At 39.8% G+C, this 15,268-nt stretch overlaps 1 protein-coding gene across 5 annotated transcripts in view; it reads right to left on the reverse strand.

Annotated features, from left to right (window-relative positions):
- The window catches only part of LOC122547144 (serine/threonine-protein phosphatase 6 regulatory ankyrin repeat subunit A-like), a 213,753-nt gene that overhangs the window by 121,456 nt on the left and 77,029 nt on the right, over positions 1 to 15,268 (reverse strand). For 4 of the 5 annotated variants that reach the window (XR_015757218.1, XM_087987262.1, XM_087987261.1 and 1 more), the window contains one exon: positions 15,069 to 15,152. The exons of the other annotated variant lie outside the window; for it this stretch is intronic. Coding sequence is in view for 3 of the 4 variants with exons in the window: in XM_087987262.1 (XP_087843388.1) it covers positions 15,069 to 15,152 (84 nt within the window). In the remaining variant the exon portion in view is untranslated. The remainder of the gene's footprint in view (positions 1 to 15,068; positions 15,153 to 15,268) is intronic. 5 annotated transcript variants of the gene reach the window in all.

The following is a 15,268-nucleotide window of genomic DNA, read 5'->3' on the forward strand; positions in this document are numbered from 1 at the left end:
TGCTTTTCCAGTACCACACCCTCGACCAAGTGTAGTGTGCCAAAGTTCACAGATGACATTAAGATAAGTGGTAGAGCAAAGTGTGCAGAGGACACAAAGTCTGCAGAGAGACATAGATATGTTAAGTGAGTGGGCAAGAGTCTGGCAGATGGAGTACAATGTTGGTAAATGTGAGGTCATCCATTTTGGTAGGAGTAACAGCAAAATGGATTACTTAAATGGTGAAAAATCGCAGCACGCTGCTGTGTAGAGGGGCCTGGGTGTCCTTGTGCATGAATCAGAAGAAGTTGGTTTGCAGGTGCTAGAAGTATTTAAGAAGGCAAACGGAATATTGTCCTTTACTGCTAGAGTGATAGAGTTTAAAAACAGTGTGCTGGTGAGGCCAAACCTCGAGTATGGCTTACAGTTTTCGTTTCCCAACTCGAGAAAGGATATACTGGCACTGGAGGGGGTATAGAGGAGTTTCACCAGGTTGATTCCAGAGTTGAGAAGAATGGTTTATGAGGAGAGACTGAGTAGACTGGAACCATACACATTGGAATTCAGAAGAATGAAGTGGTTCTTATAGAAACATATAAAATTACAAAGGGAACAGATAAGATAAAGAGGTAGTTCCACTGGTAGGTGAAACTAGAACTAGGGGGCAAACCCTCAAAGTAAGGGGGAGTTGAGCAGGAACGTCTTCATTCAAAGGATTGTGAATCTGTGGAATTCCCTGCCTAGAGAAGCAGTTGGGGATACCTTGTTGAATGTTTTATACGGCAAAGATAGATTTTTGAACAGTGAAGGAATTAAGAGATATGGTGAGTAGGCGGGCAAGTGGAGCTGAGTCCACAAAAAGATCAGCCATGATCTTATTGAATGGCAGAGCAGGCTCAAGGGGCCAGATGGCCTACTCCTGCTCCGATTTCTTATGTTTTCATGTTATAGTATTAAATATTAGGGAAGACGATCAGAGTCTCTCCTGTTGGAGCAGGCAATTGCCTGGCATTTGTATGTCATAAAAACTAGTTTCCATGGCAGCCCAACCTTTGATGTCATCCAGGCAATGTTGTCCATGGGCACTGGCTGTTTCAGCTATCAAGACCAGCATTTATTGCCTATCCCAAATTGTCCTTCAGAGTATGGCTTTGAGATGTCTTCTTGAACTACTGTAGACAATGGGTTGCAGAAACCCGCAATGCTTTTGAGAAGGACGGAAATTGTATAGAACAGTATCTGGGCTGAAAATGTGTTGCTGGAAAAGTGCAGCAGGTCAGGCAGCATCAGGGAACAGGAGAATCGACGTTTCGGGCATAAGCCCTTCTTCAGGGCTTATGCCCGAAACGTCGATTCTCCTGTTCCCTGGATGCTGCCTGACCTGCTGCGCTTTTCCAGCAACACATTTTCAGCTCTGATCTCCAGCATCCACAGACCTCACTTTCTCCTAGAACAGTATCTGATCCAGCGATAATAAAGAAATTGCATAGAACAAAGAACAACACAGCACAGGAACAGACCATTTGGCCCCCAAGCCCGCACTGACACATTTTGCCCTTTCGCACTAAAACGGTCTTCATTTACAGGATCCATATCCCTCTACTCTTTTCCTACTCATGTATTTGTCCAGGTGCTTCTTAAATGCTGCTATTGTGTCTGCTTCCAACATCTCCTCTGGCAATATGTTTCAGGCACTCACCACCCTTTGTACTAAAAGCTTGTGTCTCATCTCTTTCAAACAGCACCTTCTACCCCCCCACCCCACCTTCCCCCCACCACCACCACCTCCTTGCAACTTGAACCCATGACCCCTCGTAATTGACCCCTCCATCCTGGAAAAAAGCTTCATATCTATCCATGCAATTTGCAATCTTATAAACTTCTATCACATCACCCCTCAACCTCCTGTGTTCCAGTGAAAACAAACCCAAAATTTCCAAACTTTCTTCACAGCTAAAATCCCCTATTCCAGACAACATCCTGGTAAACCTTTTCTGTATGCTCTCCAAAGCATCCACATCCTCTGGTAGTGTGGTGACCAGAACTGTACACAATATTTCAAGTGCAGCCTAACTAAAGTTTTAAGTTGCACCATAATCTGTCTATTCTTATACTTAAATCCCCTTCCAAAAAGCATGTCATAAGCTTTTTTTTAAACTACCTTATGTGCCTGCACTGCCACCTTTAGCGATTTGTGGACCTGCACACCCGGATGCCTCTGTATATCTTAAGGATTCTGCTATTCACTGTATAATTTCCATCTGTAGCTGATCTTCAAGAATGCATCACATCAGTTTCAACTCAGCATTGTGCATGGCTTGAAGGGAACTAGAGAGTGGTGGCACTTCCTTATACTTGTTACCCCTGTCCTTCTAGATGGTAAAGATCATGGCTTTAGAAGGAACCTTGGTGAGTGTTGCAGTATTTCATAGATGGCATACACTGCTGCCATCGTGTGCCAGTGGTGAAAGGAGTGTATGTTGAACATGACAGAGGAGGTGACAATTAAGCTGGCTACTTTGCCCTGTAAGGTGTCAGGTTCCAAGTGTTATTTGAGTTGCAATCATCTCACTAAGTATATTCTAGTATTTTATCATACTGCCAACTTACGCCTTGTAAACAGAACACAGGGCTTGAGAAGTCAGGAGAAAGTGAGGACTGCAGATGCTGGAGATCAGAGCTGAAAATGTGTTGCTGGAAAAGCGCAGCAGGTCAGGCAGCATCCAAGGAACAGGAGAATCGACATTTCGGGCATAAGCCCTTCTTCAGGGGCTATAATACTGGCATCAGAATTTCTAACCTCTGATCTGCTCTGTAGCCTTATCCGGCTGGTTCAATTCAATTTTTACTCAATGTTAACCTACCTCTGAATTTGAATATTCTAAAGAATCCTGGCTGGCTTCCAGCTTCCGTAAACCTGAGGTCATCCAAAAGTCTACAGCAATTGCCAAGTTCAGACAGAAATCTCAGTCAACGATCAGCACTTTGCTTTTTGATTTACAAATAGGCTCACAGTCAAGAAATACCTCAATTTTCAATTCTCGTCCTTGTTTTCAAATCTCCCTGTAGTCTGACTGCCCCAAGATAACTGGACTCCTCTCATTCCAGTCTTGAGCATCACTGACTTTAATCATGCAAACTTTAGTAACAATGCCTTCAGTTACCTGTTCTAAACTCCAGAATTACTTCCCTAGCCTCTCCATCTTTATTTGCTCCTCTAAGACACAACATATGGAATAGGAGGAAGAGTAGGCCATTCAGCCCTTCAGGCCAGCTGTGTCACGGTCACTATTTTCAGTCAACCTAGCTCAATGTCAAACATTGCTTTACAATGTTTTTATGAAGTATTTTATTATGCTAAAGACATAATATAAATACAACTTGCTATTACAGTCATCATCAGGATATACAATGCAGGGAAATTCTGAATTAAAACAGAGACTTTTAAAAACACACAACATATGCCCGAGATATTAAGAAGGAAAAAAGGCAATGTCTATTTATTATTCAAATTATAAATGACCAATTTCCTCATCCAAGTATTTTCAAAATACCACATACAAAGTGAATGTTAAACCTTTCACTGGTCAGGTTTTTATATGAAATTTAAGAAAAACCTACTTCCATGCTTTGTAACTCAAACCTACTTCCATCATTTCATTTAAGAAAATAGGGCAACTATGAAAATGGCATATTTTATGAAGAGAACCATTATTTGTAAGGAAAATTAGCTGCTCACAGTTCAGCATCAAAACTGCACGCTCCACATTTCTTAGCTACTTGATTAATCCAAAGTAACATCTAACTCTCACCTACTCCTCGTGCTCCATAAAATATGATGAAAATTTTGCAACTTCTGAACATTTCTTTTGTATACATGAACAGGATATTAGAAAAAAGCCCGTCAATTCATACAATTCCTACCAATCTGTACAACAAACACACTCACCCTTTGCTAATGGATTAATACTTCCAGTGCTCTTTAAATTTACTTTTTCTTTTTTCTCCTTTCAGTGCTTCCTCTGCCTCTCCACATAAACAGTGCATTGACAAAGATTCAACAGTCTCTAACTGACTCATTCATTCTTAGTAGAATCAAAGAACAATTATTTTCCTTCCTTACCTCAAAATTCAATAAGACATAGGAGCAGAAATTAAGCCATCCAGCCAATCAAATCTGCTCTGCCATTCAATCATGGCTGATAGGTTTTTCAACCCTATTTTCCCACCCTCTCCCCATAACCTTAGATCCACTTGGCAATCAAGAAGTTATCTCAGTTTTAAATAAACTATATGACCTGGCCTCCACAGCCTTCTGTGGCAATGAATTCCACAGATTCATCACTCTCTGTCTAAAGAAATTTCTCCTTATTCTATCCATTCTAAAAGGTCTTCCCTAAGACTGTGCTTTCGGGTCCTCGTCTCCCCAGCCAATCGAAACACCTTCCCAACGTCCAGTCTGTCCAGGCCATTAGTATTCTTTAAGTTTCAATCAGATCTCTGCCATCCTTCTAAACACCATCGAATATAGTCCCAGAGTCCTCATACATTCCTCAAATGTTAAACCTTTCACTCCTGGGATCATTCTCGTGAACCTCCTCTGGACCTGCTTCAGGGCCAACACATCATTCCTGAGGTACTGGGTCCAAAATTGTTCACAATACTTTAAATGTGGTCTGACCTTGCCTTATAAAGCCTCAAATATATCCCTGCTTTTATACTCCAGTCCTCATGAGATGAATGACAACATTGTATTGCCTTCCTAATTACCGGCTCAACCTGTAAGTTTGCCTTCTGGGAGTCCTGGACTGGGGCTCCCAAGTACCTTTGCATTTCAGATTTCTGAATTTTCTCCCCACGTCTCTATTCTTCCTACTGAAGTGCATGACCTCACACTTTCCCACATTGTATTTCATCGGCCACTTTTTTGCCCACTCTCCTAGCCTGTCTAAATCTTTCTGCAACCTCCTCAACACTACCTGCCCCTCCATCGATCTTTGTATAATCTACAAACTTAATCAGAATGCCTTCAGTTCTTTCATCCAAATCATTAATGTATAGAGTAAAACGTTGTGGTCCCAAAGCCGACCCTCGTGGAACACCACTAGCCACCGGCTTCCATCCTGAGAAGGTCCCTTTTATCCACATTCTCTGCCTTCTGCCAGACAGCCAATCCATGCTAGTATCTGGCCTCTAACACCATGGACCCTTACTCAGCAGCTTCCTGTGCGGCACCTTATCAAAAGGCATTCTCAAAGTCCAGATAGATAACATCCATTGACTCATTTGGTCTAACCTGCTCATTATCTCCGTGAAGAATTCCAATAAATTCGTCAGGCATGACCTCCCCTTGATGAAGCCATGCTGACTTTGCACTACTTTACGATAGCATTTTTTCCAAGTATTCAGGAATCTCATCCTTCACAATGGACTCCAAAATTCATATTTCTAATATCTACTTTGCAAAATTGAAATTTGGTGTAATCTGCTCACACCTTCCTGGTTTACACAGGACTGAAGTTAGTGAGAAAATCCATTCCTCAAAATTCAAAACAAACATGAAAATATTCCGGAAATGGAAATGAAATGATGGACAAAACATGAAACTAGAAATTAGTGCTAACAAAATTGACTTTGATGATTAAATTAAACTGCTTGGCATTAAGAGCAGAACACACATATACAAATAAAATTCCTTACTCTACTTGAATGCCAGCACTTAACCATTATAATGCAATTTAAAAAAAAATCTTCAAAGCAATCGTACATCTACTATTCAAAAACATTGGGTTTGCCTACGCAGCAGTTTCAACAATCTGTTGCTCACCAAATACAAGTATCAAAATTATCTCTGATTAGTAATTATTTAACAATCATTTTCTGATGAGTAATTAGAACCAAGATCATAAATAGTCTTAAACCAGTCTGAACTGGTGATATCAAAGTCTTGGAATTTGTTTAGGATTAATTATGGAGTATAGACTCCACTGCACCAAATTACCAATTGTTAAATATTACTGACAGACTTTGAGACACCATAGGTTGGACTGGCCAACCAATGAGTCACATTTTTGCACTATTCTTGCTCGTCTTAAATTGGTTTTGAGGTACATTTTTTGGGCGTATCCATGATTTGCATTATTCTAGAATAAAAAATTGTTTGATGCAAACAAACACAGATGCAAATATAAAACCATACTTATTTTTTAAAAATCCACCCAATAAAAGCAAAAGAAATAACAGCAGGCATTTAATTTGTTACTTAATGCAAAATATCAAATTAAAAATCAAATTCAATACATCAAATCACTTTTCCCATTTATGTAAATAATTCTAATTGCCTATTTTGGAGGTACTTAACTTCTCAGATCACTCAGGGATAATCACAATAACTATCAATTTTTTGAAATTCATCTTGTTCTAAGACATACTTTTCAACCTGCACCAATAAAATATCACAAGCAGATGTTCCCCAATTCCCATTTTTAACAGCTTTCAGTAGCAATCAAAATTCAATGGTTATGAGATGGTAAAACCAAATATTAACTATTTAAAATATTTAAGGGCACAAGGACATCAAAAAAAACCCATAAAGTGGTCAATTCAGATGTTAAAAGCAATGAGGTGATCATGAAGGACTATATAAGTGCAGATTGTGGAATAGGTAGATAACAAATATGCACTGTATAGTCATGATTTGGAGATGCTGGTGTTGGACTGGGGTGTACAAAGTTAAAAATCACAACACCAGGTTATAGCCCAACAGGTTTAATTTAAAGCATACTAGTGTGCTTCCAATTAAACCTGTTGGACTATAACCTGATGTTGTGTAATTTTTAGCACTGTTTGGTGTTCACTTTGAGAAGAAAATCAAAAGAATTAAAGTGTGCATGCATTAGTACATGAATGAACAGTGGTCTCAGCATAATTTGCTGCTAGCCAAAGTATAAAAACTTATATTTATATTGTACTTTAAAGCAATAAAATGTCATAAGGCCCATCACAGGAGCAGCATAAAACAGAAGACGACAACCTACCATATGGAGGAATTGGGTCAGATAACCAAAGCTTTGACCAAGTAGTAAGTTATGGAGTGCCTGATCAGGTCAAAGGCAAAGTAGAAAGGGGGAAAGAGATTGGGAGGGTGTGGAATGGGCAAGTTCCAGAACTTTTGGCCTAGGTAACTGTTGGCATGGCTACAATTGGTAGAGCAATTAAAATCGGAGGTGTTGAGAGGTCAGAATAAAAGGATCACACAAATCATTGATGGTTGCAGGGCTACAGGAGTTAAAGTTCAGGAGAGGAAAGAACACAGAAGGATTTGAAGTTAAACACAAACATATTAAAGTTAAAGCATTACTTAACCATAATAAGCTAGTGCAGGTCAGTGAACACATGGTTGATAAATGAACAGGACTTATTACATGTTGGGATATAGACAGCAACATATTATCTCAAGTTTGCTGAGAGTCAAATGTGAGATTGCATTAAAAGAAAGCCAAATGTGTGTTGATTTCAACAAAGTCTGCCAGGTAGACATCAGAGAATATGAGTGCCATTTGCTTTATGGGCAGCAATCAGAAGACTGGGAAGTAAAGAATAATCAAACCAGTCCAGTTTGCGGCAAGGGCAGCACCAGTTGTACCGATTGTGAAGCCTGATGGATTGGTTCGCCTGTTTGAAGATTTTAAACAAATGAAAACTGCTTTTTGCAGCTTTGGTAAATACCTAATCCTTTGCACAGAGGATTTTTATATGCAAAGCTGGCAGTTTTAGGGGCCGGTGGGTGGGGGTTGCTTTCCTTCATTAAGCAGAACATAAGCCATGCGTAAATGCAGTTGTGGTTAGATGTGGATTCCCTGAAGTATGCTAAAATTAGTACCCATAAGGGTTTATACTAATACACAAAACTTTCACATGGGATATCGACAGTCTGTGCAATTTTTCAGTGGACAATGGAGAACATTGTCCACTGAGGTCTTCCCAGGTCACCGTTTATCTAGATGATGTGCCAGAGAAGATCAATAAGGAGCACTTAGAGAATTTGGACATAGCCCTTCAATGTTTCTCCCAGGTGAGTGCAGGCCTTAGAGAAGGCAACAATCTGTATCCCTGGAACCCCAAGTGATCTACTTAGGCTTCACAGTCAACAAAACTGGGTTACACCCCTTGGAAGATAAAGTGAGTGATCAAAAAGTGCCCCAACTCTCACATCCAAACCAGATCTTAGGTCTTTCCTTGGACTGATGAATTTTTATGGTAAGTTCAAATATGACCTGGCCTCCATCCTGGTACCTCTGCATCAACTCTTTTAAAAAAAAGGTAAGCCTTAGAAAACGTCAGGGAGCTAAGCCATAGCTTTCAAGGAAGTGAAGAAAGAGTTTTCATTCTCTAAGGTGTTGGCATGATCCCAAGCGAAATCTGGTATTGACATGCGATACCTCTCTGTATGGCATCGCAGTAGTATTAGCTCAGAGGGGGTCCAAAGAGAGAAAAACCCATAGTGTATGCATCCAGGACTTTGGCTAATGCAGAGTGTAAATACACCCAGATAGAGAAAAAAAGTTTGGCAGCCATAATTGAAGTCAGGATGTTCCAACAATGCCTTTATGAATGCAAATTTGTAATAGTTATGAACCATAAATCCCTGCTAGACTTACATAAAGAGGACCATGGCATCAGACCGAATTCAGCAGTGAGCTGTAATTGTAAATGTAAATAATTCAAATTGGAACACCACCTAGGAGGCCAAGTAACAAACACAGATGCACTGAGCTGCCTCCCACTAGCAAATATACCAGCGGTCACAGCACACTGGACACAGTTTTAGTCATAGCTGACGACGTCAGATTTTGGACTCAGAGATCCAGTCCTGGCAAAACTTAAATAGCTGGTGGCAATGGGGGAATGACAAGGGCCATCACAACCAGAAATGCAATCTTTGTGGAGCCAGACAGATTAGATCACAATAGAGGACAGCACATTATTATGGGGAGCAAGAGTGATTGCCCGAAGTGATTGCCGCCAGATACTGGCTGAACTCCCCCAAAGTTATCCTGGGATTTCCAAAATGAAGACATTAGTGAGAAGTTATGTCTTGTAGCCAGGGTTGGATGCAGACAAAGGCACATTGGTGGGGCACTACCCTGAGTGCCAGCAAGGACAAAAATTACCAACAGTAGCATTTGTGGGAACGGCTGGATAAACAATGGACTCAACTGCATGTTGTGGGCGGCACGGTGGCACAGCGGTTAGCACTGCTGCCTCACAGCGCCAGAGACCCGGGTTCAATTCCCGACTCAGGCGACTGACTGTGTGGAGTTTGCACATTCTCCCTGTGTCTGCGTGGGTTTCCTCCGGGTGTTCCGGTTTCCCCCCACAGTCCAAAGATGTGCAGGTAAGGTGAATTGGCCATGCTAAATTGCCTGTAGTGTTAGGTAAAGGGTAAACGTAGGGGTATGGGTGGGTTGTGCTTCGGCAGGTCGGTGTGGACTTGTTGGGCCGAAGGGCCTGTTTCCGCACTGTAAGTAATCTAATCTAATCTAAACCCTTTGATGAGCTCAATGCTCTTAGTCATTATAGACACCCACTCAAAGTGGCTGGATATGCATTTGAGTTCTTTCATCAAACATGGGGATGACAATAGAAAAACCTGCGAGCACCTTTTGCAATGCAGATGTGTTGGTCACAGCTAAAGGGGTATTGTTTACCAGTGAGAAATTTGCGTATTTCCCAAGGTTGACATACAAGGACACCTCCATACCATCCATCATCCAACGGCATGACAGAAAGAGAAGTCCAATTTTTGAATGCAGGCTTAACTAGATATCAGCTTCACTAGGCACCAAACTATCCCAGTGTCTATTTGATTATAGGACCACCCCTCATGCAACTACAGGAATAATTCCAGCAGAGCTACTAATGAGGAAAAGACTTTGTACTAGGTTAAATGTTTATCTTCCTGGACCACCTGGGAGCAGGGAGGCATGCATGTGTGAAATGGCATCAAACAATGAGGCGGCAAAACGTGCCCAGCTCCTTGACGGTCTTTCTAACTGTCTGGAAAAGTGGGTGCTCCTTTCCATCAAGCGCTGAAGGTACCTCAGAATCCGAAATGGACACTGCAGATGTTGCCACCTCAACAGAGAATCTCTTCTGAGATGCTCCGGGCCCCAAGAACTGAGCTACTGTGTGTTACGTGCTGCCCCTATCAGAGGCAGAGTTGGAGGAACCTGACCCAGTGATAAAATTCCCAGAAGGAGCTACAAAAAATAAACTCGTCTACATCCTCAGACTCAGGGGAGGGATGAAGTGATTGTAACAAGGTCAGCTAGGTGGGCCTCAGAATATGAGCTCCCTGATTGGGGCTGTTAATCTAGTCCAATCAGGGAGCCTTGGTTGACAGACAAGATCAGATGTGTCAGACATCCTATTCACTCAAAGCTGGCTCTGGGAGCTGGATCAGTGTCAGGAACTCACCACATGTAAATAAAAGGTAACTCGGTGAAGGGATACTGGCATCTGTGGAGCTATTTCAACATAATTTCCATAATTTTGTGTTTTAGAATAAATGGTGAAATACTCGTGTTAAAAAAAAGTTCAATCCTGAAAGAAACATACAAATTGTGTTCTGTTTGAACCCCTTCATAGAAAAAAACATTAAAGCCAAACAACATTGTCGCACCTGCACGATTGCAGAATAGGAACCTAGTTAAGAGGAAAATGGTGATGTTTGTGCATTGTGAAAGGGCAGGGAAAATTGGAGGTGATTTAACCAAACATTTTTAAAATTCTGAAGCGTTCATACTGGAAAAAGAGAAAGAAAATTTTCCACATAAATTATGTCAGCAATTTATTAATGTCTAAAATCTAGTACAGTTGTTTTTAAACAGCAGGCTAAAATATGAAATGCTTAGTCTTAAAGTGACTGAGGCAGATTATTCCATATTTTCAGAATTGAATCTATATTTGAAGCAGAGGAAGACAAAGAACGCCACCTTTGGTTTAAACTAATATCATTGCGTTAACATAGGGAATTGTACACATAGCGAAATTAGTTTTCTCACATGTTATAATCTCTATGATTCTATACATATTGTTCAGGTGCTTCGGGTTGTCGAGAGTCATTATACTGTCCTATGACTAAAGTTAAATAAGTTGCTTTCCATATATTTAGTGACAAAATCTACATTTTAGCTCTCCATCACATATTTATAATATCGCTCATGGTCTCTTTGTGGTACATCCAAGTATATAGCACAGGACTATGTCATTGAACTCAACTGGTCTATGATTCACTCCTCTTCATCTAACCTATTAACATTTTATTCTATTCCCTTCTAACTACCTAATGCTGTAAAACTACTTTCAATTCACAAGATGAAAATCATTTATCAAGCAGTCAGTGCTGATTCGACACCAGCTACCCTATATATTACATTGAATAGCAGCTAGCTACAAAACATTCTGTGGTCTGTCTCATGACTCCACATGATTGGACACATCATTAGCCTGCTGTGCAGTTCCACCTTGAAGTCTTTTGGAAAATCCAAAAAGGGTTACAAATACTACATTATTGTTTATAAAATAATTAGACAAGTAAAGTTGAAAAAGCATAACCACTCTGAAATGTGCATTATAATTCCATTCTAGTTGTTTTTCTAGTTCGTCTTTAAGTATCTTTCTCACGGGCAGTAAGCCAACTGATACAGTCAAATTGTGGTAAAAATATAGCAACATGTACCATGTTTGATGATGCTTGTAAATAATTGCACTTATATGCAAACAAGTTTAGAAGATTTGTAATCTGCATTTTCAGTTGATGTGTGTTCATCAGCACTGGAATTTACAGGTTACTTGAGGATGTCTGACTTTGCGTTTCAAATATCTATGTCGTAGCATTATTAATAAACTAAAGGTTTGCAGCTACCCAAGCTTTGTAAAGCACTGTATGTAATTAAATAATTTAGAAGAATGAATCGGAAAGAAGAAATTAAAACAAAATGCCCAGATGTTAATTTCATAGAATTCCTACAGTGTCGAAGCAGGCCATTCAGCACATCAAGTTACACTGACCCTCCGAAGAGCATCCCAGCCAGACACACCTCTCCACCTTATCCCTGTAACCCTGCATTCCGCATGGCCGATCCACCTTGCCTGCACATCCCTGGACACCACAGGCAATGTAGCTTGGCCAAGCAACCTAACCTGCACATCTTCAGACTGTGGGAGGAAACCCACACAGAGACAGGGAGAATGTGTAAACTCCATACAGGCAGTCACCTGAGGGTGGAATCAAACCCAGATCCCTGCACTGAGAGGTACCAGTGCTAACCACTGAGCCACAGTGCCGCTCAAATTTGTGCAACTGAGGTGGTTTGCAAACTGTCCCCTAAATAGCAATTTTAACCCCTGCATGCCCCATGCCAGTTTGCCATCTAAAATTTGGGGAGATCAGTGGGAGTGCCAAACAGCAACAGACATCCAAATAGATGAATGGGAAATCTCAAGCAGTGGGAGTCACTTCCAGGAACCAAAGGAATTGATCCTAATACACAGATAACTTGTAGAAAGAGGTTTTGAAGAGGTTCTAATTCACCTGTCCCACAAATTTATACATTGTATAAAACATTAAAATGTAGTTGCTGGTCTTGTTTGACTCCAGCTTCTCTCACTTCATGGACCTGAAGGGAAAGCAACAATGGGTTCCTTTCTCAGGTCTATTGTTAAAATAGGAGAAAGATCCCGAGAATCCTGAGCCTGATTTGTACAGTGAATAAAGGTTTCCAGCAGAGAGCCTTCCCATCTGTTAAGTGGAGCAGGCTAAAGTCAAAGGCCATCGGAACAGAGTGAAATACCAGCAATTCAGATACTTGATCAATTCTAACCTGTACAAGGCCTGGCTGGAACAAACTTATTCGGGTAAAGTAAAAGTTGCAGCATTATCGAGGAAATTATATTTCCATGAACTCACGAGTCGTGAGTTCATGGAATGCCCTGCCAGTAGCAGTGGTGGACTCTCCCTCTTTATGGGCATTTAAACGGGCATTGGATAGGCATATGGAGGATAGTGGGCTAGTGTAGGTTAGGTGGGCTTGGATCGGCGCAACATCGAGGGCCAAAGGGCCTGTACTGCGCTGTATTTTTCTATGTTCTATGAACATGAAAAAACAAAATGTCGGTACTAATATATCCATAAACGAATACAATCTAACTCAAAGCTGAATTTAGCAGTTCATAGTCAGTCAATTCAAAAGAAAATATAAGACTAATAAGACCACTCTATGCATTGATGCCATACCTGCTCCCTTGTTATGGTTACCATTGTAATTACTCATTTTCTTCAAAAAATGAAAATAAAATTTAGAATTAAATGCTCAAACTCAAAATATTGATTGACTGGATTAGAATGACAGGCTTTTCAAACAGGCTGAAGCTGACTGGGAAAAAAGGCGAAAAAGTTTCAATATTACGAAAGTGAAAATTATCTCTGTACATAAATTGTTTCGAACACTTTATATAGGAGCCACCTATTAGTCTGCCTTCCCTATTCCAATACTTGATTATCTGAATTTAATGCCAACTTAGAGAGAGTCAGAGTTGTCATGACTCTCACCCGCACTCAGCTTAAGCAGAAAACAAAGGTGGATTCTGACTTTAAATTAATTCACGGGATAAGGGGGAAATCTCTAATCTCCCAAAAATAATTAAAAAGGAATTCTTAACTAAATTCAGAAAAGTAAGTAATTCACAAAGAAATTGCCTAAATTTATCAATAAAAAAAAGTGTGTTTGTAATATTTTATTTAATTCAACAATTAGGTAAAATTGCTAAAGTAAATGGCATATTTGGTCCCTCTTGAAGGATTTATTTTCATGCTAATCACTGACATTATGAGTTAATACTAAGTTTAAATAGAATCCTTTCAGCTTTTTCAAGGAGGTGAAGCAAAACTGACTTATTAATAAGGGGTCAAAGCGATGATGGTGGCATGACGTGTATCCTTCCCCAGCAAGACTAAATAAATGCATGCTGTAGAGAATCAAAAAGTCTGTGTTCAAAATATTAAATACCACAATTTTTCTTTGTATGTAAAAGCACAAAAAATTTAAACAAGAAATGTTCGATGTTAAATAAAATACTAGCAGATGGATGCATAAAAAGCTGTCCTGGTCTGTATGTCCATTGGTCTTTATAAAGGAGTTAAAGACATAAAAGCAGAATACTCCCAAACATTACAAAATACTTTTTTGCAGCTTGATAAATGTTGCAAAAACAGTAACTACAGAATTAGTACTGGTATTTCCAGAAATCATATTTAAACCTCATCCCAAACACTTCTATATAAAAACCGGAAACAAAAGAATGAATAATTTATACAAAGTTTAATATTGACTGTTGAACTTGAATAGATGACTCTTGCTTTTAAAAACTGGTCTCCAGTTGACCAGTTTGGAATTTTGGCCAGTATCACTGCAACAATTAGCCTTAAAAATGGCAAACATTTAACTTAAAGGCTTTTCAAACAAGTAATTTCCTTTAGGATATTTGGTATATTTTCAACAGGAGGTACAGGCAATCCTTTAGCAAGAGACAAAAAGTCCTTGAGTATCCTGATGAGACTCAGTGACCAAATTCCTCACCTGCTTAAATATAGGAAGGAACTGAAGGACAGAGTAAGGAAACAGATTTTGGTATACCCAATGGTTTAATCATGATCAATAATCAACAACACTTGTTAGCACATCAAACTAGCCTACTAAACCATTGGAACATATGGAAATAGGTAAAATAAAAGGAAAAGAGACTGCAGATACATGTATACTTTGGTGAGAGCGGTTATGTTTTAAACAGAATTTCGGTTATTCACCCGAAAATTTCATTAATTTTGATCATTGATAGTAACACCATGTAGAATTCAGACCCAAGTACTGATGATCTCTTTTAGCTTTTCAAGTCACTTCTATAGCAACTGAAGACCAAGAGTCCACAAACACTTTCGTGATGCACAATGACACCTGAGGGGGTGTTGGAGAGGATGGTCACTGCAGTGGGAGTTGGCCTCTGGCAAACAATCAAATTACACTTACCTGGACATTAACATCCTCTTTTTTGAAAATTAGACTGCGGACTTCATCAGGATCTCCATTAAAAATAGCTTGAACCAGTGGTGGCTGCAATATTGAAAGAAAGTTAAGATTATACACATAAAAATAACTCACCATATGACTGAGACATCACTAATTGACAAATATGGATCACATACATAATAGCAATTGTATGTAGGGTC

This window comes from Chiloscyllium plagiosum, unplaced genomic scaffold (assembly GCF_037043375.1).
Source record: "Chiloscyllium plagiosum isolate Xiang-an unplaced genomic scaffold, Cpla_swu_hap1 HiC_scaffold_5, whole genome shotgun sequence".
NCBI classification, from domain to species: Eukaryota; Metazoa; Chordata; class Chondrichthyes; order Orectolobiformes; family Hemiscylliidae; genus Chiloscyllium; species Chiloscyllium plagiosum.